This window comes from Tetrao urogallus (genome assembly GCF_951394365.1).
Source record: "Tetrao urogallus genome assembly, chromosome: 18".
Taxonomy (NCBI): Eukaryota; Metazoa; Chordata; class Aves; order Galliformes; family Phasianidae; genus Tetrao; species Tetrao urogallus.
This window is the reverse complement of record NC_136831.1, coordinates 25,729-52,587: the sequence shown is the minus strand read 5'-3', so window position 1 is coordinate 52,587 and position 26,859 is coordinate 25,729. Positions and strand designations below refer to the sequence as shown.

The 26,859-nt window shown below is 44.6% G+C and overlaps 2 protein-coding genes across 3 annotated transcripts in view; both read left to right on the top strand.

Annotated features, from left to right (window-relative positions):
• Positions 1 to 2,278: 2,278 nt before the first annotated feature.
• Positions 2,279 to 10,037, top strand: TSEN54 (tRNA splicing endonuclease subunit 54; the record flags this gene model as incomplete). The annotated part of the gene is made up of 11 exons (XM_079544488.1): positions 2,279 to 2,307; positions 2,451 to 2,585; positions 3,304 to 3,367; positions 3,505 to 3,588; positions 4,737 to 4,835; positions 5,142 to 5,194; positions 5,541 to 5,639; positions 6,739 to 7,385; positions 7,957 to 8,017; positions 8,705 to 8,821; positions 9,887 to 10,037. 11 exons carry the CDS (start codon positions 2,279 to 2,281, stop codon positions 10,035 to 10,037), a joined length of 1,539 nt encoding a protein of 512 aa, XP_079400614.1.
• A 724-nt stretch (positions 10,038 to 10,761) lies between these two features.
• Positions 10,762 to 26,859, top strand: part of LLGL2 (LLGL scribble cell polarity complex component 2) — a gene marked incomplete at both ends in the record, with an annotated part of 35,055 nt that continues 18,957 nt past the window's right edge. Inside the window, 2 exons of one of the 2 annotated variants that reach the window (XM_079544343.1) lie at positions 10,762 to 10,991; positions 20,463 to 20,560. In XM_079544343.1, the coding sequence (XP_079400469.1) occupies positions 20,486 to 20,560 (75 nt within the window). Of the gene's footprint in view, positions 10,992 to 20,462; positions 20,561 to 26,859 lie in introns of those variants that run through there. The other variant, XM_079544344.1, reaches the window with a different exon arrangement.

Below are 26,859 nucleotides of genomic sequence, written 5' to 3'. Positions count from 1 at the left end.
AGACAAACACAAAGAAAGCTCACATTAAAAATCCCTGCTTGAGCACAAGAAAAAAAAACAACTAGGTTCCCAGCTCACCTATTTATAAGTGAGAAGAAAGTGCAGTTCCCACTTCCAGCTAATGAGACTCAGCCTGTTAGGGCTGATTAAGTGGTTTCAGCTGGGAAAAGATTAACTTTATCAGGGAGAAGGTGTTATTGGTGCCTCTGTGTAAAGCTAGTCTCCTCTATGATAGCTAAGATCCCAGTATTGAAAAGAAACGTAAACTGAGATTAGTCTTGATGTTGCTGGGTCTTGCAATCATAGTGGGTGCAAAAAGCAAATTCTGGATTAGAGTCTTTTTCCAGACCATTTCCTTTCTGTTTTAAGGAAAAACTGAATTAAACAAAGGGGTAACAGACTGGAATTTGAAAGGAAAAGTATGTGGTGTTCTTGAGTTATGCAAAAATCAGGTAGTCTGGCTATCCTCCAAAATGCAACTTTTTTTTTTTTTTTTTTTTTTTCTTTTTTGGTAAAGTAGGGAGAAAAAGGTACATCTGCCGCATGTCCTGCTGCCCCTTGAGATATACAAGAGATACATCCTTGTTCCCTGCACTGTGCTTCCACATGCTGCAGAGAGACAGTTGCAGCTAGCCAGAACTGTGTGGCCCCCCTGAAGGACTGAGGGTCAGTTCACAAGGAAGGAGAGGAATCAGTAATCAGGAAGGAAGAAAAATTAAAATAATTCACTGGAAAATAGAGCAGGATGTTTTTTGCATTTTTTTTGCCTATGCTGGCATTTTGTCAAAGGGGCTATTACTGGGAAACTGCAGCAGGAAGCTGAGATGTTGGTGGGGAAAAAAGCTGTATATTTCCTATTTGACAGTAAACAAAGTCTTATGAGCTATCTCACAGCAACAAGAGAGAAACTTGAGGTGAAATCTGAGCTTTTGGTGCGTTTTCCCATCAGATCAGCTCATATCTCCTCAGCAGCAAATCCAGCTTTGTCATCAGCCAGACGGGCTTGCAATGTGCTGAGGTTTCCTGTTTTCCACTGTAACTGGGCCACAACGCACTCAGCGCTGCCCTGCACAATGGCATCTCACCAGCCTCTGCTGGAGGCACAACCAGAAGAAATAGTGATACCTGCTACAGAGAGAAATTGCCTTCCCCAGCTGCTGGGCAGGAGGAGCTGTAATTACAGCAGCTTGGCCATTGTTTCACTGTTTTTCCCCACATTGACTGAATTTTTCCTCAGAATGAGTGGTGAGCCCAAGTACTGCGGTAAGGAATGGGGCTGGGTGCCTGCCTCAGTGCTAGCAGCCCAGCTGTGGATTGTCACAAGCTCTTGGAAAATAACACGTGTGAGGAGGCTGCCCATCATGCTGCTGCTGGCCTCTCCAGGTCAAATTTCACACCTGATCCTGTCCAGTGACTGCAAATCCAGAGAATTAAAATCCCTATCAGCCACACAGACAGCAGTGAAATCCTGGGGCTTCATTGCGATTTGAAGGCTGCATCAGGGCTGCAGTCATCAGCACCTTTGTTCTGAGCCCAGCCACAACACTCCCACGCTACCAACTCCACGGCCTGGATGCTCCTCACTAGACGTGCTTTGAGACCTGCAGTTCTGCCCAGAACAGCGTCTTTTGCAGGTACCATCACTCACGTATTTTTCAGAAACCCTGAGAGGATGCACAGCTCCAACAAAACCGTTGTGGGCTGAGAAGATAGCACTGGGCTCTCCTCAGGACTGCTCCTGCCAGACATAGATGATCCTAGGTCATTCTGGAAGGTTCTAGAGGTTTCTGGGCATGTCCAGAAATGGTTGGTTCCAGAGGGTTCCAGGCTGTTCCAGAAGAGTTCTGGACAAGGTTCCAGAGCATTCCAGAGGTTTTCAATCAGTTCGGGAGGATTGCAGGCAGTTCCAGAAGGTTCTTGGTGGTCCCACAGCACCTGTGATGCCTAAGATAATGAGGTGGAGGAAGAAGGTGCTTTTTATCTTTTTTTCCTCACTATCTAAGTTTCTTTTAATTGATATGAAATTTAACTACTTTTTCGAGGTTATTAGATAACGATTTCCCGTCTTTAACTTGACTCGTCAGCTTTTCCAACTGTTTTCCTGCTAATTTAGTGTACAGTTCCACGCACACTGCCGAACGGCTTCAGAGCCCGCACTGCGTCTGTTCCCGACTCTGACGGCCCTCCGAGCCGCTAGAGGGCGTGCTAAGCTCTCATAGCTCTCCGCCGACGCTAGGGCCCTGCGGCGGGCGGAAGGGGCGTTCCGCGGTGTGCACCGATGGAGCCGGGCTGCTCGCGCCGCCTGAGGTATGGAGCGGCGAGGGCGGGAAAGGTCTTAAAGGTGCAGCTCCGGTGGTGGAGGAGAGGATAAAGTTGATGGTTTAGTGGTGGTGGTTGTATTTGGGTTGGTGCTGCTGCTCTCTAACTGTTGCTCTTCTCCTTCACCGCAGATGCAATAGGGCCCCTCGGCGCTCCTGCGGCCAGAAAGAGTTCGCGCCCGACGGCTCCGCCGAGCAGGCCGAACGTCTGCAGTTGTGCCTGGAGGAGCAGCAGCAGCAGCTGGCTGAGGAGCGCGTGGGAAGGCCGTAAGTCTCTGGGCCTCGAGCTTGGGTCCAAGCGGCAGTGGGTGGCATAGCCGGTTTGTGTGGGCCCTCGCAGCCCCTTGGTGTTATTGGGTGGGCCTGCGTTTCAGGCAGTTCTTTGAGCTCCTTATGCATCAGTTCTGGTGGCTTCTGCTGTACTCTGGAACTCATAGTTTCTTGGGAGCTCTCTGCAGCTACCTGGCACTTATTCTGCAGTCATGTAGTAACAGTCTTTCTGTTATTGTTAAGTGGTAGGAAACCTTTGCACAAACATGCACAGGCTTTCAGAGTGGTGGCTTTCAGGCAGGGCTGAGTAGGTCGTTGTCTTCCACTGCACATCCATAAACGCGTGCCTGGAGCAGCAATGGAGGCTTTCAGGATGGGAAGGAGGTTGGAAAGGTTAAGGTTCTTTTCACATAACAGCCCCTGACACAGGGAAATTGATCTACTAAGCATATAGCTGTGTTTCCAGCAGTATGCTGCAGTATGGACTGACATTTGGGTGTTGCCTGGAGGTGCTCTTAACTAGTGGGCAATGATAAAATTGTCACCTGCTATTGCTAGACGCAAAGAATGGCAGCTTTCTCAAGCTTTACACTGTAAAAGTGCTACCTGAAAGCTTGCTGTTGTTTGACCTTGTTAAATTGCTAGAACAGGAGTTGATCGTGGCTGATTATAAAACAAGCTGGTAATAAAAAAACCTAATTTTTAACCTTCTCAGGGAGAATCTGGTGAAAGCCGTGTGGAAGCCAGAACACGGCATTGTGGAGCTGGAGTCCCCTGCGGTGAGTCTGCTGCAGAGTGTAGTCAGTACCATCATCTCCTGCTGGCAACTCCTTCTTTTGCTTCTTGAAATGAGAGTGAGCATAGTTGTCAGCAGTGAACAGCCAAAGTCCATCATAGGTTTGTGCTTCTGTTGCAGGGGAAGTTCTGGCACACTATGGGGTTCTCAGAGCGTGGCAAACAGTGTCTGCTGCCTGAGGAGGCTCTGTACTTGCTGGAGTGTGTAAGTAGGCTACCTACGTGTGGATGGGAGCATTGGGCTATTCAGGAATGACTGAAGGAGCTGTAGTAGCTGGATGTTTATTCCCCCTTTTGACTCAAGTCGAAAGTCAGTTAATGTGTGTTGGTTGTTACTGCAAATTGAGCAGTTGATAAATGTCTGGTTCTCAAAGTGTTGTCTCTTAGCCTGTTTGCTGATGGCAGTGTTGGTTTCCAGGCAGTGAGTTCATCTGTTGCATTCTAAAGCAGTCTTGGTGCTACTGATAGGATGTGTCAGTTGGATCAGTAGCCAGTTTATCGAGCTGGTATTATCTTTATCCCACTCATACATCAGATATGATGGTAGGGACTGGGAAAGTGTCTGGATTATCTGCGTTACTGTTAGTAAAGTAGTACTAACTCTGGGTTTTCTCTTCATAGATAGCTGTTACCAGTGACTTAGATGGACCAATCTAAAGGGAAGCTCTGCTGCCCTTGATCAGATTATGGGCATCTAACGATATTAAGTCTTTATTACAGTAGCTGGGTGGTTTTTTTTGCCTTTTGCAATTTGACAATAGACCTTAAAAAAAATATGTGTATACATATAAAAATTAATCAATTGCTAAGAATCCATCCCAGAAGCAGAGAAGACCAGTTACGTGTTTTTTGTTTGCTTGTTTTTGGAAAAAGAGGCATAGCCTCTGGAGGTTAATTGTTACTGCCTAGGGATGTTTACCTCTGGGATTGAGGCTGCAGTAGATGTTTAAGGAGCCACCAACTGGTAGTATCTCAGGATGCCTTCAATTCCCCTTTCTCAGCGTTCTTCATGTTGCTAGTACTAAATGTCTTGTGGTTGTGCTGTGTCCTGAATCACTGAGATACTCAAAATTAAAGGAAGTTATCTCCTAAAACAATTATATTTCAACAGTTGAGCAGATGCAGTGATATTAAGGGATAGTGCTGGGACAGGGGCTGACAGCTTTGGATAAGAACTTACATTGCTGCTAAAACCAGTGTTGAGGAGGGACTGTAGGTAGTAATCCAGGAAGGGCTTGGGAAGGCAAGGAGGGTGCTAGGTCCAGCTATCAGGACCCAGTGACAAGATGCTGTTATGACCTTGCATAGATTTGTTCCCTGTGATCCTCTAAACATGAGTCTTTATCCCCACAGGGCTCTCTTCAGCTCTTTAACAAAGATGCGCCCATGTCAGTTCAGGAAGCCTATGAAATTCTGCTGTCCCAGGGGGCAATGAACCTGCTACATTACCAGGTGTGTTGGGAGCTCCAGCAGAGGATGGAAGCAGGGAGCTGAGCCCAGCCTTTGCCACGTGACCATTCCCAGGGACAAAGTAGACAGGAAGGGGAGTCGTTCTGAGTTTTCCTCCCCTACCCCCACCCCCACTCATCTTTTTCCAGATAATCACTTCCTGTTTCCCTATCTTTGCTCTAGCTCCTAACCTTAGAGTTTTTTTTCCTCTGCCCATGCAGTACAGTGTTTACATAGTTGCAGCAGAAGTGAGGAAAGTTCTTTGGTGATGGGGCAGACACTTAACTTTCTTGTTTTCCTTACTCCAAGGTGTTCAGCCACTTGAAGCAGCTGGGCTATATTGTACTGAGATTCAACCCCAGGTAATCAGCTCTTTCCATGTTGCTTTTTCCTCTCTAAAGACCTTGAGCAGCCCTGTGCCTACTCTGCAGCTCTCATGGAACAAACGAGAAGAGGACTTTAACCCTGTGTTCTGTGTCTTGGGAGGATTAAAGGCTGAAAGTGACACCCTATCCTTTCTTCCTCTTTCCTCGTGAGAAGGTTACTGCTAATATAAAATGTGATGTGAATTTATGATGACTTTAGTCATTCTTGTGGATTTCTTCTTCCTGAAAGAAAAGTTTTTTGCTGCTGTTTTCTTTGTATTGAGCAAAAGAGTATTTTCTCTACCCTGCCATGCTCTCAGTCTCTGTTTGTGTCTCCTTTCAGCACTGTCTTGTCTCCCTGCGAGAGGCAACTAAACCTGGAGAGTCATTGCAAGAGGTGTGGGAAACGCCAACACAAAAGGAGGAGGAGTTCTAGCCCTGGGTAAGGATGTGGCCCAAAGCTGCCTTCCATGCTCTCCCAGGCCCTGCTGGCTTTGTGTGGTGACATTCATAAGTACTGCAGTGCTATTTGTGAACCCTTTGCAGTGTTTTCTTCTGTCACATCTGTATGTCATCCAGGGCTAATATGATGCTGCTAAGCTTCCCAAATGGAGTGATGTCGGAATGGAAGGGAAGAGAGATCAGTGCAGAAGAAATATGGCAGATGTCTTCTTTTTTTTTTTTTTTTTTTTTTTTTTTTGAGGGACCAGAGACAACAGTGTCTGTTTTGCACATTTTTGCCTCCTTGATAGAGTTTGCATGTTGTGATTGCACAGCAAAGAGTGTAGTTGAGTTGTGATCCTTGTATATCAGCTCTAGAAGTTGTCAAAAATGCAAGCAGAAGCTAACGTAGTGACTAATTTTGCTATTATAATTATGAAAATTCCCAGTAGGTGGCATCATCTTTTTAAAAAAAACAGGGAGGAAGACACTGATCTGCAGGTTCCTTTCTGTTACTAAATAAATCGATGCCTAAAGAGCTGTGAAGTTTTTGGAACTGGGAGATAAAACTGCTTGTTTCAGAACTGTCCATGTTTTCTGTAAGCCAGGGACTGGTGCCAGGTACCAACCAGTAAGAGATACTGACAGAAATGTTTGTGCCTAGTAGTGCTGGTATCTGAGGTCTGCTCAGTTCAGCTGATGTCCGTAGTGTTTGGATGGAAGTGCATGGCTCAGCATACAGGTAGTGTGGAGGCTGCAAGGTGGGTTGAGAGTGTGTGTAAAAAGATTCTCTTAAATGTGGAAGTCAAATCTCATGCAGGGCTGCCGAGGTGTTTATTCTACTTCTGGCATTCTCTGTTTGGTTTTGGCCTGTTTGATTGTGGTTTTTTTCTTCTGTTAAGCAAACACCTTCCTTCCAGACATGAGGTTGTAGCCAGGGGTTTGCAGACCTGTCTGGAAGGTCCTGACACCCTTGCCATCTTTCCTTCCGGTGCAGCAGAGTGTGTTCTTGCTATTACAATGGAGAAAGCAGGATTTAAAGGGAATGATATATCACCACTAACCCTTGATGATTTTTATGCTGCTGTTTCTGTCTTCAGATCGTGTGAGAAGAAACAAAAGGTATCTGAGGACCTTCCAAAAGCCGAAGGGACCTGTGAAAAAGGTGGACATGACTGTGGAGAATTCAGTTGTGTTCCCTTGGATGATAAACCATTGTCAGAGCAGCTGAAGGAATTGGATGCTGGCAATGGAGAGGAGCAATCTGTCACATCAAACTCAGTGCCTCTTGATACAGGAAAAAAGAATGTCCCAGGCCCCTCCTGGAGTTTGGGAACTGGAGACCAGAAGGCGAACAGCACTGGCACCCATGCGCCACACTGGGATTTTACTACGATCTTCTTGCCAAATGTGGCCCCAGATCAGCCATGCATACATCTGCCCTCACCTGACAACAAGCTTCTGCCAGAAAATGTGCCAGGGAGGGAGGTTGATGCAGCCTCTTGGTGCAGGCGCATCAACCAAAAACAGGAGAAGCTGTTACAGAAGGAAAGGGAGCAGCAGGAAAAGGAAAGCAAGTACAAGAGCAGTATCAATTCTGACAGGGAGGTGAGATGCTGCATCAATTGGCAGGAATACAAAGCTCTTTTGAGACGGAGGAGCCAGCAGAGAGTTTGGAGACGACCACCGCATCTGTGGGGCCAAGCTGTCACACCACTTCTGCAGCCAGAGGAAGCTACCTCTTTTGGTAGGGACTATGGGAGGTTACCAAGGACACAGATACTCTCAGCCTGCCAGTGCTCTGTGGGAGGCTTGTTTATGCAGCAGCAAAAGGGTGACCTGGAGACACTAAGTATCAGTTTAGGGGAGTAGGACTTTGAGAAGAAAAGTCTTGTTCTGAAGGCCTAGGCAAAGCAGGCGCAGATGAGCTGAGCGCGGATAGGGGAGAGAGAAGAAAGCTCATCATCTCACATTTCTGTCTCTTTCTGTAATTTTCTGTTGCCCACTCAAATGTCAGGATGACAGGGCCTTGGGAGGTCTTCCAATCCATTCTCCTTATCTTGCTGTATTTCAGTTCTTCATGCTGGACTATTAAGCAATCAGGGCCAGCAAGTTGCAAAGCACTTGCAGGATGTTCAGGGCTGCATGCTGGGAGGAGGTGAGGAAGTCTTTTGAAGTATTCCCTGGTGATTCTGGTGACAGTGCTGCCAGCCATTATTGGAGGAGGAAGACTTTTGTGGGTGGGAGTGGTGGAGTGCTTAGATTGCGCTGGGACAGAAGTAGCTGGTCTGATTCTTTCCTGTTCTTCCTCCCTCCAGCTGCAGTCCGCCAGCAGATCAGTGTGCTGCAGCCCTCCCACATACTGGATGGAGCCTCCCGGTTAGTACCCAGCCAGCCTGTAGCTGGTAGGGTCTGTGGCTGGGCTGTCTTGTGACTGTCCCTGCTTGTGAGGTCTGTGAGATGCTCACAGCAGCAGCTCAGGAGCTATCTGGGGTTCTGTTGCACCTGCAGTGAGTGGCTGGCATTTCTATGAAGCACTGGGTCAGGGATAGGGCTGCAGGAACAGAGATGGGGCATTCCAGGCTGATTATAATGTTGGGGTTGTTCTCTTTTTCTCACTTTTCCCTTTCTGCACCCCAGCCAGGTGATCTCCTCAAGAGGTTTGGTTGGGTTTTACCTGTAACTTATCTCTGGAATGTGCTGCCATCCTTGCTGCAAGGGTCATAAAGCCTAGGCTCTGGGATTTCTGGTTATGCTCCTGCCTGAACTGGCAGTGTGTTGTTCTGGTAGGATGAAGCAGTTCTTTGCTTTGTGTCTGCTGATGGTACCTTTTGCAAGGAATTGCAATGAGAGGCAAGTGGCAGCTTGCTCTGATCTGATTACAGAACGTGGAAGATCTAGAAGGTAACTACAACAGCCCGGGGTTCAGTTCCTTGAGAAGAGAAGCCTTTCAAAGGGCTCAAACTAGCTAGGCTTCTAGAGCTTTTATTCATTCTTTATCTGCAGCATCTTTACCCTGCAGTGCTTCAAACCCTTAGGTATGTGCATGTTTTCCTTCTTCTGTAGGCTACAAGAGGACTTGGAGAGTATCAAGATAGACTTCAATGTGTATCAAGCAGATGCTGTGGCCAAATTTAAGAAGACAAACCCTGGGAAGCCATATGTCAGGATGTGTGTTCAAAGGTATTCATGGGTCTTATGCTGTGATTTGAAGTTTGCAGTAAGTCCTAATGATTTGTGAATGACCCAAGATTTTGTGAGCTTTACAGTTCATCAGAATTCATCCCTTAGGAGGATGATCCTACTCAAGTGTGGTTTTTTGTTTGTTTGTTTGTTTTTGTTTTTTGTAGTGCAGTTCTTGCACTCAACCAACCCACAGTATCTGGTCATCTGTTTGTTACTTTTTGTAAGTGTTACTGGAGTCAGGAATAAGAAGCCACAGGCCACAGTTATATAAGTAATGTGTGTGAAACTCGCGTAGAGCTAGCTCAGTTTTCTAAGGTAGCTGAATCTTCAGCCAGTGCTGATCCTTGAGGCTTTCTATAGCAGTGCACTTCCCCAGAGCTAGCCCAGGGCTATGAGTTTAATATTTTAGTCTTTGCCATGTGTAACTTTAAAATCAGTACAAACAGAAGATAGGTGTTTCCCTTTCTTACTGGATCCAGAATCTAATACTTAAATTCTGTAGGTAGGTACAGAGTTCTGTCCCCAGTCTAGTATCGTAATTTTGGTATATTAAAACTGTCCCTTTTCCACTCCTTGCAGCTGTAGTAGACAGGAAGGAACGCAGTAGTGCAGTTTGACAAAAGACTGTCACGGGCAAGTGGGATGATCCTTGCTGTGTAAACACTTCCATTCATGAGCAAGCTCTGTAGAATTAAAAGAAGGGAGGAAAAAAGAAACAAGCTAGTCAGGTGTTGATCTGAGTAGCCTAAAGATCTTCCAAGCACAAAGGTGTTAAGATTGCATTGGGTTGGCAACTTGCCAGCGGCCCTGTGAGCTGCATCTCATAGGCACAGTGTGGAGAATTGTGCAGATGCTTTTGTTTTTGGCAAAGGATTTGACAGCTTCCAGTTCCTGACTTACAACCACCTTTTTGGGGGTTGGCAGCTTCCTGCTTTGTTTGAAAGGGATGGAGAGGCTTACTAACAACTCCGAAGACCAGAAGGAGCTGTTTTTTTCTGACCAGAACAAATTTGTTTATATATTCTTGCTGTGAGAGCAATGGGCTGTTTTTCCTCTTTTCAGTTTTGATGAGCAAGTCCCATCCCTTCGGGCTTTGAAGCAGGTCACATGTCAGAGTGGGGACGTCCCAGTGGTCTTTGCTCTGGCGGACCATGGAGAAATTGCCTTCTACTCGCTAAAGGAATTCAAGCTGCCAGTTGATGCTAATTACTGAAGACACTAACTTAAATGGTGTGGGGTGAAGGAAGGATCTTCACTCAGGATTTGCTTTCTTGATTAATGAAATATTACACAAAATAGAGCCTGTAGTAACCAGATGTTACTTTGGGTGGTAGCACTGTATTTGCTGTTAGAGGTTTCATGCAAATGGAGTTGGCTCATGCATGGCAGCAAAATGCACTGAAAACAATGGCTTAGCTGAGCATTTCTGGACCAGAGTACACACTGCTTTGTTCTTGAAGGTTTTGGTTCTCCAGCTTTCTCATCTTCTGGACCACTAGTTTGCCTTTCCTGTGTCATGGCTGATCTGTGGACTATTAGAAAGCACTCTACTGCTGCAAAGCCCTTGTTATGTTTTAGGAACCACCATGCTAGGCCAGCTGAGCAATTGGAGTCACTGACATCAGCCAAGGGCAGAAAAAGCTGATCAGATTGGTGGTGGTGTCCTGAGCCTCTGTCATTCAGTGGCTCCAACAGATCAGAATCTTATCCAATAGTTGAAAATGAAGCAGCCATAAAGTTCAGCCACTCTGATAAAAGTTTTCAGGCACTTGAGAGCTGGAAACTTAGTACCTTGCACACTATCTCATTACTCAGAGACTGCAGAAGGCCCCAGAACACTGCAGATGGTGCCCAGCCTCCTCCTGTTGCAATTGGACTGAGATGTATTTTGTCTATACAGCATTATGCCATATTAGAGTTATACCACCAGTATTGGCATGCTGGATCTGTTAGTCTTAGCATGACTTCACTGCAGCCCCTGTTTTAACCTGATGTCCTCTTTTCTGGCTGTGGATCCTTGTCTGTGTTTATCAAGTGAGAGATCCATGAGTAGAGAAAGAAGGTTAGAAATACCTTCTGAGCCTTCCAGGCCTGTGGCTGTTGTGCTCCAAACCAAGGACATTGTTGCTTTCAAGGCCTTATGTGAGCGTTCCTCCATCATATCCAGGTCCCATATTTGCTTTAGCCTCTATGCAAAAGTACCAGTGTCAGGTGCCAGAAAGTCTGCTTAGCGGGTGCTGAGCCCAGCTGTGTTCAGTATCTAGGTTCTTTACAAGTGTAATAGCAGCTGTTTTAGGTGTATCTTATGTAATAATTTTTTAGTTCCTTTTGGAGGAGGGGAGAAGTTTGAGCAATAAAGAACCTTTTCCAACAGTGCAGGCTCCTTAGTCTGTTTCTTCACTTACCCCAAAATGTGAGTTACACAGAGAAATACTTTGGGGAAACTGCTGGGCTCCTAGTGGGTGAATGCCTGCTCATAGTCCTGTAACCATGAGGCTGCATAACTCCTACGCCTGTGTTTGGATCCCACTTCCTTGTTCCTAGGAGGGCAGTGTGACTCAGAGCCTGGAGGAGCCTGCTTCCCCATGCAGTTCCTGTTGGCACACAACACCTTATGATCTTCCTCCTGTGCGGTCGTAAGTATTGTAGCCCAGAGTAGCAGCAATCTGCTGCAAGCACTGTGCTTGTTCCTGTGCCATTAACACACTTGTGTTACCAGATGCTGGAATTCAGCAGGACTTTGCTAAGGTAAGGGTCTGACAGCTTCTCCTCCACAAACTCCTCCTCTTCTCTGCCTGGAGGCTGTGCCTTTGCTTTAGTAGTCCTCCTTAGAAGCTGGGGCAGTTGGCAGTTCCAGACTGTGCCTTCAGCATTCACCCAGACCAGTTTGCAGATTAAAAGGTAGTGGGAAGAGAATTTCTAAGAACAGGCACAGGAGAGCTCCAGTCTGACGTAGGGCTCTTGTTTGTCCTGGAATTAGGTCAAACTCATTCATGTTGATTTCAGTCAGTCCCATCTGCTTATGCCAAAGTGGAATTGCACTGAGGAACTCTACAAGAGCCATGTATTTTCAAGAGCCTAGAGTTTCACTGGGGCAGAGAGTGCCTGATTCAGCACAAAACAATTACAACTTAATAATCACTGCAGGGAGGATTGAGAAACTGTGGCTACCATGCGCAGCACCACAACAACATCTGACAGTGTCTTTACCTGGTTGGGATTACAATGCAGACTGATACCAACTGCTTCATTTTGGCCCATGGTGTGGATTGACAGGATGCTGCAAGGTGATCATGGAAACAAATAGTTTAATTTAAAACCTTCACCTTTGGAAGCTGGGTTGAAATACTGACGGTTGGCTCTTATCAAAGGTAATTAACTTTTCATGGTTGCAGAATTCCAACTGCTATTACACTGTCACATAACTAGTCATTTGTTGCCAAGCTCCTTGTAATAGGAGACACTGTCAGCAGTAGAGTTGTGTAACAAGATAGCAGCAGTTCTGTTGCTCTATCCAACTAAGGCTTCAAATTCCTGTTAAGTCTTCCCATTTCTTTCATTTTTGCAGCTCGTTATGGGTTGGAGTCTTCCCCTGGCTTTGTCCTGTGTTGCTGCCCTGTGCAGGGCTCGCTGATAAGCAGAGCAGAGAGAAGAGGGACAGAGGCAGTGTGAAATAGGCTTTCCTGGCTCTGGCTTGCTCCTCTCTCCACACATGTCCGCACCTATCTGAGCCCACTGGGGGTACCGCTTGTGAACGGGGAGGAGAGGAGGGGGAGGAGTAGGGACCGTCCATAGGGCAGTGTCTGCTGTCTGCAGAAGCTGCTTTCCGATTGGCTCGAAGCAGGCTGAGAGCTGAACTGGTTATTTAAACATAAGGAAAACCTTGTGATTCTATGATATTACTGGAGATGTTCTACGACAGCCATGCTCGCGGCGGATGGAAGAGGCCGCAGATCCGGCGATTTGTATGCAGAGCTCCCCCTGGAGGGGCGTAACTTACAGGCGGAGCTCCGCCCCCGGAGCGCGGTTTGCACGCGAGGTCCCGCCCCGCCGCACCCCTCCCAGAGGTGCCCAGTGAGGCCGCCGCCGCGCAGCGGAGGGGGAGCGAGCGCGGAGCGAAGCGAGGCCAGGGCGGCTCGGCTCGGCCCAGGTCCCCCTTTCACCCTTCCCCCCCGCAGGTGAGCGCGGCGGATGGGCTACCCGGGCCGGGCTTCGGCTTCCCGCGTGGGGTCCGGTTGCGGGAGGGGTCTCTCGGAGGGCTGGGCCGGTAGCAGAGCCTGTGACCGCGGCCCCACCCAGGCACCGCGGTGCCCTGCGGGCTTTGCTCCGGAACCTTTCCGGCGGGACCGGCAGGTGCTCGCGGCGTACGCGTCCCCTGCGCTGGCAGTCCCCTTTGCCCAGGACGTGGGCTCAGCTCGCCCGTGAAAGTTCAGACAGTGGTGGGCTGTTGGGCTTGTAGCTTTTTTTTTTTTTTTTTTTTTTTCCTTGCTTGTCGAGTTTGATTTATTATGTTTACTCTGGACTGAGCGTGCAGCTGGGAAATGCTACCAGAGAGACTGGGAGCTTTACGTTCTGGGACTTTCTTGAGGTAGTTGCTGTGGCAGCTTACTCTAAACTTCCTGTCCTAGCCCTTACCGCGAGTGGGTTGTGGGACAAGCAGTTGCTGATGCCTGGTCATGCTGGGAAGGCTGTCCCCTACAAAAGCTATGACCCCTTACAGTGCTCCTGGTTGGTTCCGTGCTGCTGCTGCGACCTGAGCCTCAGCCTGCAGCGAGAAGGGATGTGGCTGCAGCCCTCTTTTGTGGTACTCTTAATGCTGCAGCTCCTCTGAAGTTAAACAACAAATTAGAATTGTCATGCATGCTTTGGGGTGTTCAATTACTACCTTTTCAATATTATATAGGTTGTATTACTTTGTATTTTCTTCCCTAAAGAGCTTGCTGGGTGAGGGGTTGTGCTGCTTCTAACCAGCCTGGAGCAGGTGAGACAAGGTAGTGAGATGAGATGAGTTGTTTGGCTTTGTCTCAGGTTACCTGCAGTTGTGGCAGTGGAACAAAGTGGGTGCTGACATCTTGTCTCTTGGAGGAGAGGCTTAGCCTTGGCTTTGGGGAAAGTTTTGTGTGTTTATGCATAGTGGCGTTAGTGGAGCAGAACAGTTGAAGTGGACTCAAGGGTCTGTATTTCTGCTGGGACACAGAGCTTTCTGCTTAGATGAGGATAACGATGAGAACTTGTCTAGGATAATGAAAATTGTCCATTGTGATGTTTTACTTGATAGGAAAGCTGCATTTTGTATTCCTCTGAGGCTGCTTCAGTCAACTGGAATATCTTGCTGTACCAAGTCCCAGGTGAATCTATGCTCAAAAGCAGGCTGCCTACTGCTTTTACCTTTGATTTGGGAAGCTGGGACTTCTGGCAAGCAGAATGCAAAGCTGTGCTGCATCCCAAGGCTTTTCTGTGCATGCTGGCACATCGCTTGTAAAGGCAGCCAGGCTGATGGAGGGGGCAAAGGCAATCTGTATAGCTTGACGTGCTCCATTCAGTTTGTGGTAAGGAAACGGGAAAAGAATTCTCAAACATTTTTGTAGGACGGTGCTCAAGAACATCATTTTTTACCTGGTTTTGTACAGATTGCATCTGCTCCAACTCCTTGCTGAAGAAAACTATTGGAGGAGTTAAATTTGTTCAGAGAAACTTGTATCTTCTGGTACAATATTGTAATTAGTATGTTAAACTATGTATGGGACTGCGGTGGGTATTTTTCCTCAAGAATGTTTTGGCTTGAGAGATGTTAGAGGATTTAAACACATGGAAGTAGTGTGGTTAGTACACGCCAGTAAGAGTGCGTGATGCTGCTAGGAACTTGATCTTCATTTAAAGTGGTTTATTGAAGGGGGAGCTGGCAGTAACTGGAAGTTTTATTTCTCTGCAGAAATTCTGTGGAAAAAACAATTGATCGTCAGAAAGTTTCTTCTTGCTAGATTTTCTGTGTTGCTTTACAAAGAACTTTTGTGGCTTGCTCTACTGACCCACTATGTTTGGCACGTAAGGTGCTGTTTCAAAACTACAAGCCATCTGAATCATGCCTATTAGTAGCAGACAGAAGAGTTTTGCATGATGTGCAATGATGTTGTCCAGTGCAAAGACTTTGTTCTTCTACAGCTGTTTCATGCTCCCATGACAAGGAGAACACAGTAGGAACCATAATGACACAGGAGATATGCACAGTTAGTAAATTGATTGCAAATGGGAGTTCTCTGGTAACTGAATACAAAGCTGTGAGAGTACACGAAATTCTCTGATTTGTATGTTTGTTTCTCAGTTATTTTAGAAGGATTATTGGAGAATCCATCCAATTCTTACTAATGTTCTCTCTGTTTTGGGAGGATGGCTACTTGCACAGTCTGTTCAGTTGTTCACTTAACTCTAGGTTCACAAAAATAAATCCTTTTTGTAGGAGGATCTTGCAGTTTACCTCTCTGCTGCCTGACGACTGTATGCAAGTTGCATCTGGTTACTCCCCTGTTTCTATAAAGCTGCAAATGCTGGGGTGCTAGCAGTTATCAGCACTTATGTTGTGTGAGGGAGGTTTATGTGTGGGTCTCAGATGTAGAAATAATGCTGTCAAAGCATCTTGGAGAAGCCTGATTCTGGGGAGAGAAGAGCATATCTTGTGCTTCTAAGCTTTCTACCAACTGCAACTGCTCTTTCACTTGCTTTATCTATTCTGCTTGGCTTGTCTTTTATACTTCAATATATGCACTCTACAACCTCCTGAAGGGAGGTTGTGGTGAAGAGGGATTTGGCCTCTTCTCCCAGGCAATGAGCAGGGTAATGGCCGCAAGTTGTATCAGAGGAGGTTTAGATTAGTCATAAGGAAGAACTTCTCTCAGAGAGTGGTCAGGCAGTGCAATGGCTGCCCAGAGGAGTGGTGGAGTCGCCGTCCCTGGCAGTGTTCAAGAGGCGTCTGGATGAGGAGCTGCATGATGTGGTTTAGTGCTGGTAGTGACAATGGTGATGAGGAGACGGTTGGACTAGATGATCTTGTAGGTTGTTTCCAATCATGTGATTCTATGATTCTATGTCTTGGTAGTGTGTCATAGCCAAGCGAGGTTATAGAGATTAACTTCACAGTGACAGCCCAATTAAATAATAGGGATTGTTTCATTGATTTCAATCTAAAACTTTTAATTTCATAGAAATTGATGTCTGATAAGTCCAATGGCTTTCTGGAATCAATAAATTTAATGCTAATATTTAAATAATGCTGACTTTGTTAATTCCAGTACAACTGGTACTAAGGAATAGCTTTTTCCTGTGAAATTGATCCAGCCTTTGTTCTGTTACTGTTTTTAACATTTCTGAGGGCAAGGAGGCGGCCAAGATGAGACAAGGCTCTGGTGGTTACTGTTTGCTTGTAGTTCAAACAAAGCTTTTTGATAAGGACTCTTATTTTAGCTGGGCTTATAAAGTATTATCAAATGTGTAGGTAGGAGTTCTCTCTTTAAGGATTTGTAAGCAGGAAAGAGTGGTGGAGGAGGAAAGAAAAAAAAGCAGGAAACCTAAGGCATGGCAAGATTCAAAAGTACTTGAGGTGTTTGATTCCTTTTAGAGAAAGATGTTGGACTGGTTCAAATTGAGTAAAGGCCATCGAGGAGGTTAACAGACAGTAATTTGCAACTCTCTCTTACCTGAACAAAGTACTTATTACAAGTATGGCTTAACTTGGGACCATATCCACCTTTAATACTGTATATGAAAAACTTCTGACCTGGGCTCCTCGTCTTGTAAGACTGGATTAGCTTGTGTGATTGGGATTTAGAGCGTCAGTTCTCTTATTCTTGTGGATGAATCTTTCACTGTCATAATAGGATGAGAGCAAAAATTGCAAAAGACTTCTACAAAAAGTGATTCTCTCAGCCTAATTGGCTGAGAAAATTCAGAGTGTTTCAGCAAGCTGTGCATGGGCAGCAAGACACATGGCCACATGCTGAAGCAATGAAGACAAAGCAAAATGTAGAGCTCTGAGTAGGAATGTTAGCACACAGCAGCGAGTAACAGTTACTGCTTTTCCTAGGACATTTTCATTGTTGAGTATGGGTCTGCCATGAGACCTGCTATGTATACTTGCAATAAATCTCAGTGTCTGAAGTGAACTGAGCTAAGCAAAGAAGCCAGAATGAAGTCTGGTTTCAGTGTTAACTCTCAGATTGTTATTGGCAACAGGATCATCTTGCAATTTATATTAACACTAACTCTAGCATCTCTTTTTGTTTTTCTGTGTGAATAGAGAAGAGTATTTGTTTTGTGGCTAGATCTGTGGAGATCAGTACCTCACCGCGTTTAGCCAAGCATACTAACAGAGCTGAACGAGCTCAATGTGCAGCATGCTTTGAGCTTTGCTGTCAGGTGTCTGTGTACTCAGTGTGAGCAAAACTGGGACTGACTCAGCTTTGGGCTATTGTTGCCTATAAACAGACTGACCTCGATACTTCTTAAAAGATAATGTTGCATATAGTTTCTGGTTAAGAGGCTAATTTTGAAAGCCTAAAGAATTGTTTTCCTGGAAAATAAGAACATGCAGACCTGGCATGGCTTCAGAGGCTACTGGAGAATTCCTCTCCAGCTACTGGTAGCCACAATGGCTACTGTACGACTATAAATGCTGACTGGCAGATAACCGCAGATCAAATGGAACTGCAACTTTATGTAAGACAAGAAAGGTGTGTGGGAGAGAAACTGGTCTGCTAATATGTAAATGTGCATCTGGAAGATAAGATTATACCAACTGTGCACTCTTTTTGTTTTTACCAAAATCAGAAGAAGTAGAAGAAGTACTTATTATACAAAAGGAAGATTCTTATTGACAAGAGCCTTGTCAACCTGTGCTACAGTGCATGTATTTCTCTTAGCTGTTCCTTCCCAGCCATTGCTCAAAACTACTTTTCTTCTCATCTCCTCTCATACTGTGACGCTCAGAAGTTCTTTGGTCAGGCATGAATTCCTGATACAAGCAGTGGATGCTGACTTGTAATGAACACATCATCTTGCCAGGATGACGTTTTCTCCAAGTGAGTTACTGTTTTGTTCTATGAACTACTATGCTCCTTAGCCAGTTGAGCAAGTTGTTGTGGGCTGGAGCATGTATACTATATCTCTTGCATAAGCAAGTTAAAACAGCATGCTTCTAGATGCAGTTAATATTTCATGATAAAACATTCTACCAGAGTGTTAAATACAAAATAGTGACTCTCAAATCAAGCCCACTCTTCTTTTTATGTTGCTGCTAATTGTAAGGTCATCTGCTGTCATAGCTAAGGAGGTCTCTTTCCTAAAGTCAGAAGCATAATTAGCAGTTTCTCTGTAGGTTTGCCTAGTTTAACAGGTCTGGGACATTGATTGACAGTGGGAAAGGGTGTGTTTCTGGCACTTTCCTTGTCTGGCTAGGGGCAAGCTGTGTGTTACACATGGGTGTGATTTACTCTCCTTGCCTAACACAGTAGCTTGCTGCTGTGCTGTAGCTTTTGCTAGCTTACAGCAAACATAGTCCTGTGTGAAGATGTCCCTCTCTCTCTGGAACATCCACCTGGCGAAAGTTCTTTACAGATGACTCATGGTCTGATACAAACCTTGAAATTTCAGTTCAGCTACCTAAATCATTGTAGGAAGATATACTTCCCAAGTAAACCACACATTTCTTCCTCTCTTTGAAAGGATTCCCTACTACAGGTGTTCCTGTGCATGTTCTTCATTCCAGCTACTGTTAATCACACTGTTCACCAAGACAGATGCCTACAGCTGCCTAGCTAAGAACCACCCTTCTCAGTGCAGAGCGGAGATGCCTGTGGAGGTGAAGTGACCCTGCTTGTTTCCTAGTGCTGATGTGATCTCCTAGTCCTCTGAAAGGGGACAGTGCATCAGTCTCCTCAGTGAGCTCTGGACAGCACCGTGCAAGTACCTGGAGATTTTAGAGAGTGGATAGGGAAGGCAAAAAAGGAATAATACAACAAAACAACATGGCTTCTAGCTTGGGGTCTTTCTGAAGGGGTATGGCTAGAGAGTGCTCTGTAATTTTTCTCCCTGTATGTTCTTCAGGGTTGGTAAGGCCTTGTTAAAAGCCATTTGAAAAAGCAATTCAAGCCCTCAGTAGTGGATGGCTGATTAAGTCATTAGCCATTAAGCTATTATTGGTAGAAATACACAGATAGCCAGGCACCTTGTTTGCCGGATTCTATGCTGACAGGCCAAGAAAGCTGGATTCTCTGTTACCCATCCAGCACCTCTGCTTGAATCAAAGGTCCAAGGCCCTGTGTTGCTCTGGTGGTACCATCAGTGATCCTGGTCCTTCTCAGCCTCTTCTGACACTAGCCTTGTACCCCTCCTCCCTGCCTTATGTGCTTGCATCTTCTCAGACATGGCTTACTGTAGGATGTCTGTACTGATTTCTCACTGCTTCTCAAAAGTTCTGGCTCTCACCATGTACGTGTTAGTTGTGTGCAGAGTAGCTGCAATATTACTGTAATTTCCTACCCAATGAATTAAAGAAATGCTGACTGGAGTGTCCAGCATCTGTTTTGTGAAAAGCTGAGCTGTCTGAGCACTGGAACTTATGAAACTGGAATAGATTGCCCAGAGAGCTGGTGGGTGCCCCATCCTGGACATAATCGAAGTCAGGCTAGGCAGGGCTCTGTGACTGAACTATAGGTGTCCCTATCTGTTGCAGGTGGGATGCAGACCAGAAGGCCTTCACAGGTCCCTTCCAACTCAAACAATTCTATGATTCTATGAAAGATGTGGGAATGGTGGTCCTACCTACCTAATAAGTTGTCCGGATCTGATTCAAACTTTTGCTCTTGACTTGGTAGAGCTTAGCAGAAATGTAGAGGAGAGATGTGACAAAGGATCTCCTGAGCTGCACAGAGTATGAGGCTGTAAGCTGGTACCAACTGCGTGACTGCTAGACTGCAGGTCAGTCTGCCTAATTTTCTTTGCTTCTGCAGTTGTGAGAGGCAAGGCAATGAGGTGAACCAAAAGGCTTCTGCTTCTAACTGCACATTGGGCTGCAGGTGCAAGATTTCTTTCCCCTGCCCCCACCTTCAGCAGTGAAGTTAGTCTTGATACAAAAGGCAGGTTAATAATTAATGCTGCTACCCGGCAGGCAGCTCTGTGCCCTTTCTGCCATACCCATGGAGTGGGCTGAAAATGTTTCTTTTTCTTCTCAGCTCAGTAGCCAGGGGGTTACCTGGGGTGAAAACTGATTCTAGTCAATAATGCTATGAGCCTGGGAGCTGATCTTCAGATAGGTTTGTCTAAATGTTTAAGCAACTGCTGCAGTTTTGCTTGGCTCTTTGGATAAAGCTGGCTGAAGTGATCACAAAATGGCAGTATAAAATCTTCTGAAATCCCATTGGTTCATCTATACTTCTTTCAGCTATGTGAGATTGGCATTGGGTAAGGAAGCCCTGCCTCTATAGATGAAGTTCTGCAGTGCTATCAGGTGTTAGTTACTCTATAGCTGTGTTTTCTCATCCTGCTCAGGCTGATTTGTTTTAAATGCTGAACCAAAATAACCTGCTTCTGCTTGCTTATTTTCTCAAGCTGCTTTTATTTATGTGTCTTTTATTTGTTTGCTTGTTAGGATTTTTGGTGCAAGCGGGGACAATGAGAAGGTTCTTAAGACCTGGACATGATCCAGTAAGAGAGAGGCTCAAGCGCGAACTCTTCCAGTTTAACAAGGTACAGTGCTATCCTTGAACTTCAAGAGATGTGTACAAAGCAAATTGATCCAGAGCCATTGGACAGTGTGAAAGGAGGGAAAAACTACTTGAGTGTGGGTAGGAAAGTTTAAATTTAGGAGAAGTGGTTTGTTTTAGTTTTCTGTATTGTATCTTCATGGTTTTTTTTTCCCTCTGCTGAACCTGACTAGTTTTCTTTATGCTTATGAGTGTGTTCTCAATTCTGGCTTTTTTTTTTTTTTTTTTTTTTTTTTTTTTTTTTTTTAAGCAAAATGATGCTGTCTTGCAGCTGAGTGGCACTTGCTGGAAGAAGAGATCTTTGCTGCAACTTTCCTTTACTCTGAGTGTTCAGCACTTTGTCCTGCTATGTGCTGTCACAGTTTACACTATAACTAGTCTTTGCAGTACCATTATAAAAGTAAATATTTTTCTTAAGGTAGACAGGTGAGGCTCAGGTTGTGATGCAGCTGAAGCCACAGTTCTTTGGCTGTGATTATACTTGGGGTTATAAGTGTACTTCTTTTTTTAAATGCAAATTTAAGTATTTGATAGAGATGTGGGAGTACCTAGTACAGTGACCATGAATAATTAACAATAATTAACTCACTATTATCTTAGTCTGATTTTGTATTGTAATTTTTTTGCCTTCTCTTTAAGAAGAGGAACCAGCTATGGCTGTGCTGGGTATCCAGCACTGTATGCATTCTGAGTTCTGGACAGGAACATGTAGTGCATTTAACCTTGTAAAAACTTAATATGAATTCGTTTCTAGGCTAATGGCTGCTTACAAAAACCTTTGTTGGGTATTAGAAATATATTTGTAGGCTTTGAATTTCTAAAGTTTAAATGGAGTTTTTCTGAAAACTGTAGTGGATGAATGACGTCAGCATATGAAATAATCTCTTTGATTCATTAAAGTGGAAATTTGGAAGCTTGGAGATAAATGTTTTAATACAATCTGGTACCAAAACATTACTTGCATGCACATTCACCTCCCACTGGATAGATAAAGGGAACTCAAGGCTGCTTCAGGCCTATTTTCTCTTTGCTTCTATGAGGAAATGCTTGTGCAGATGCAATAGAAACTTCAGTGGATCTAACTTCAGTGTTGAGTTGTTTGCATTTAGTTGAATGCACCATCTGCTTCAGAAGACTTAGGGATCTCAGGGATAGGTCAGAACTGCTTAAAAGCATATAAAATTGTATGTAAGATGGGGGGGAAAAAAAAACTTTTTTTTTTTTTTAAAGACGTCTCTTCCTTAATAAGCCTTTTTCTTATGGGAATGTTTGGCTAAGCTTAACTTCCCAGAGTTAGACTAATTTGGGTGATGCAAAACAGGACATCTTTGAAAGAACAAACTTTTGCAGCAAAGGGAAAATTCCAGATATGTTTGAGCCTGGCATCAGAATTTGAGACTCCATTTGATTCAGTCCTGAAGGTAAAAATGACGTCTTGTTTCTAGGGGGGTGACTACTTTGGAAACTTCCTAGTGATTTATTCATTGCAACCTTGCAATTAAAGGCTTTACAAAATGCATTTTGCACTTCTAAGCCAAGCAAACTTGCTCTTTTGTGACAAGATTTGTAAGGACGGACCAATGCTTTCATATTACCTCCAGAGGCTTTTACATTATACCTTTTTCTTACATAGAGTTTTCCAAGTCTTGTGTCCCATTTCAGTATTTCCAAAGATGAAGAATCCTTTAAACATCTGCCCTTTGATACAATAAGTGTCTGCTTGTAGCTGGATGGACTAAGAAAATTTGGACAAGTCAGGTCTCAGTTCTGACCCGTTGAAGGTTGTGACTTCAAGGTGACAAAAATGTTACATTCTTGTTTAATGCGCTATAAAAGCAGTGAGCTGGTAAGCAAGTTTTATGTTAACGCTTACTATTTGAGGCCTTTGAAACACTTCTTGTTAAGAATCTGCTTGGGAAATATTTGATTGGACTGTGAAGTTGCTAATTAGAGAAACCGCATAGCATATTTACACCTCTTCAGTGTGACTGCCTGTGGTGGTAGGGACTCATAGTTGATTTGTCCCTTAAAAGTACTAGTGATTCCTGCTCTAATTTTATGGCTTATACAGAAGTTGAATATGACCATATAATGCCATGTGTGCTGTGGACTCTGTTTGGCCATACTGACCTAGTAATGGATTTATTTATTTGGTTATTTTTAATCAGTGTTTGATTATTTTTAGGGCGGTCGTGGCTTTCTTTGTTTTACTCCCTCAAGTTTTGACATCTATGATCTTTTACAGCTTCTTTCTTATATCTGTTCCATACAGGAGGTAGTTGAAATAGTTTTGAAGGACTGACTGGGTACTGGATTAGCTCTTTAAATTCTCAGTAAAGTTGTGTTTGTTTCAAGAAACACCTTCCTAAGTTCTTCTAGTCACTTAGCTTTGCATATGTTTTTCTGTATGACTGAGAACTTCCCATACTTCTGTATACCTGTTGCAAGAGTCTGTTTTTAGCTTAGTGGATAGAATGAAGAATACTGTATGAATGCTTGGCAGTCTAATTCTTTAAGTTTGTCTTGCTTTTAGAAGTAGTACTTGGGTGCCTTTGGCTAAGTCCAAGCCCCACAGAACAGACACGTCTAGGCTGGCGCCATCAGGCTGGATGGTGGGTAACACAGGTGAAACAAACAGCCTATCTTACAGTTGAATGCTACCAAACTGTGAACACTGTATTTAATTTGTGGCTTTATTTTTTTCCTCTTATTTTCAGTCTTCTCAACTCTTTGCTAATGGAGGTGATGGATAGCTTACCTTAAATACTGAATTACTGTTTATGCAAAGTAGATTTAACACATACTGGCTTCACTGTTTCTTCAATGAAGAAATATTTCTTATGGCAACAAAGCTGGTGAGGGGTCTGGAGCACAGGCCTTGTGAGGAGCGGCTGAAGGAGCTGGGATTGTTCAGTCTGGAGAACAGGAGGCTCAGGGGAGACCTTACTGCTTTCTATAACTACTTGAAGGGAGGTTGTAGTGAGCTGGGGGTCGGCCTCTTCTCTCGTGTAACAAGTGATAGGACTAGAGGGAATGGCTTCAAGCTGCGCCAAGGGAGATTCAGGCTGGATGTTAGGAAATAGTACTTCTCTGAAAGAGCAATCAGGCACTGGAATGGGCTGCCCAGGGAGGTGGTGGAGTCACCACCAGGGAAGTGGTGGAGACACCGACCTTGGTGTTCAAGGAACGTTTGGATGTTGTGTTGAGGGACATTTAGTGAGAACTGTTGATGGTGGTTGGACTGCATGACCCTATAGGTCTTTTCCAACCTTCTGTGGAAGGTTGGTGATTCTGTGATTCAAACAACATTTTAATAAATGTACGGTGCATGTATTGCCTGTAGTTGGTTTGTCTCTGTTTTGTCACAAAACAATCTGATAGAAATGAATTGAGGAAAATGGCACTGAATTTCAGTGGCACAGCTTTAGAGTGGGCTAGGAACAACTGTTAAGCTTGTCTGCGTTTTTCCTGCAGTAAATATGATGACTGACACTAGCTTTTCTGTTAGTTAATGCTGCTGACACTAGGCTTACTGAGTCTGACAAATCTATAGCTTGAGAAAAATGAAAATGAAAGCTCCTCAGAGAAACAAAGGCCCTCTTGAAAAGACGGGCATGCTTTGCCACTCTGGTTTCTCATTTCAGTTCCACTGAAAGGCTCCTTTGTAACCTCTCTGTGTCGTCCCCATATCCCCCCCACTCCCCTTGCTGAGTTCGTCGTTTACCTGCTGAGCAGGTGAAAGCGTTCACTGATGAAAGCTGCATTGAGACGAGAGAATGAGGCTAGCCAAACAGTTGGCTTGATGAGATTTAGCAAAGAAAAAAAACAGATCCTGGATTTTAAATAAGTGCAAGAAAAAGGTCTGAATTAATAAGTACAGTGAATGTGAATGCCTGGCCTTTGTGGTGTCATAGACAGCCTAGAAGCCATTCTGTCTTATGGGCATCTTGATTGAAGATTCTAGGCTACCAAAAACCATTAGTGTGGTTGCACAATTGCTTATGGAGTAAAATCATAGAATCATAGAATGGCCTGGGTTGAAAAGGCCCACAGTGATCATCCAGTTTCAACCCCCCTGCTAAGTGCAGTGTCACCAGCCACTAGACCAGGCCGCCCAGTGGCAAATCCAGCCTGGCCTTGAATGCCTCCAGGGATGGGACATCCACAAGCTCCTTGGGCAACTTGTTCCAGTGTTACCACTCTCTGTGTGAAAAAATTCCTCCTAATATCTAACCTAAACCTCCCCTGTCTCAGTTTAAGACCATTCCCCCTTGTCCTATCACTATCCGCGCTCATAAACAGCCATTTTCCCTCCTGTTTATACACTACTTTCAAGTACTGGAAAGGCACAATGAGCTCTCCCTGGAGCCTTCTCCGAGCTAAACAATCCCAGTTCCCAGCAGCTGGAATTTTGCTCTCCTAAGGCACAGAGTACTGACTGCATTTTGCCTGGCCTACATTCTTCAGGATCACAAACTCCATCAAGGTATGGTCTCTACAGCCCAAGCTGCCTCCAATCGTAACTTCTCTAATGCTCTCCTCATTAGTGAGCGCCAGGTCCAGTAAGGCTTCACCTCGGGTTGGTCCATCTACTACCTGGGCCAGGAAGATGTCCTTGACAGACTTCAGGAATCTCCTGGACTGTCTGCCTCCCGCCGAGCCGCTATCCCAGCAAATATCCGGGTGGTTGAAATCCCCCATCAGGATGAGTGCAACACCTCCTGCAGCTGAAGCAAGAAGGCCTCATCAACAGGCTCCTCCTGATCAGGTGGCCTGTAGCAGACCCCAACCACAATATGCCCTTTACTGGACTGATTCTTGATTTTTACCAACAAGCTTTCGATCTGATCGTGGCTGTTCCTCAGACACAGCTCTTCACAATCTATTTACTTCCTAACATAGAGGGCAACTCCACCACCCCTCCTACCCTGTCTGTGCCTTCTGAAAAGCCTAAAATAACAGGCTATGGCTGTTACTGATCCTCTCTTTCTGCGCTCTTGCATATGGCACTTTTCTCTTGGATGAAGAGTCACTGCAGCTTTTGCAAATTTGTCAACGGGCTTGGAAGGAGGGTTTCTTCAAATCTTCTTTTAAAAGAAACTCTGGGCAAAAAATTATCATCCTATTAGTAGGACTGAATGATTGAACTGTGTAACAGAACTGTTTATAGGTCTAATATCTGAAAGTTAAAGATTATACTAATTTGTATTATGTGTTTACAAATAGCACATCAAAACCAAGATATAATTAAGCCGATACTAAGTTTAGTGTTGACAGCATCCTAACACACAGTATGGGATTGTCTGTGTCTTGGTTTTCTGTTATAAGAAGGGTTAGTAGTAATTCTCATGTTCCTGGATGAAAGTGATCTCAGACTAAATGCAATTCCTAAATTGACATTTCATTGAAAATAACACCTGGTTCTGCTGGTGGTGTGACAGCACAGTGACTATCAGGAGGTTGAAATGAAAACTAGCAGTGAAATTATACTGATCTCTCCCTACCAAATTCTTTGCTCTTTTGGGAGAGTGTGCAGTGGTGTCTGTTGTTCTGTCTTATTTGTGGTTAGGATGTTTGAATTTTCTTCAGAGACTTGTACGTGATGACTTCATACTCCAACAACTTTGCCAACTAGAGAACTTTTCTATGTTAACTCACTAGCTGTCGTAGAACAGAGAAATTCTTTGTAAATGTTCATTTAGAAAACTGTTCTGTTTTAATTCTAAATCCATAGTTACAGTTCTGAATTTCATGAAGCCTCCACTAGGAAGTCTCGTATGCAAAGATGGGCAGAGGTTGGTTAGGCACAACTTCAAGTGGGACATTAAGGAAAAATTGACTTCTTGAAATTTGTTTTTGGTAGTACAAATTTAACACCTAAGTTGCCTTTGTGGTATATAAATAAGGCAAGAGATGAACCTGTAACAAAAGGAAATAAATTTGGCACTCTTGGTGCCAGTAGTGCTAGTGTTAATTTACAAGCTACTGCTTTGCCAAGCATTATGAGTTGGCAAGGGGAAATATACGGAATATTCCAATCTTTCCAATTTTTTATGCTCTAAAATAGCTTATCTTCTAATATGACCTCCAACTGGGTTAGCCTGGTGATTGAAAGGAAGGAGGTCTGATTTTACGATTTAAAAATTACAATAGAATGGCCGGAATTTAAGCAGTCTGGGAGACTGGGATCAGGCTATCCTCCTACGCCGGTGTTTTTAGCAGTAACAGTTAAAGGGCATTAAACTGTTTTGTAGCAGCCTTTCAGCTGGGAGCACCTCAGGC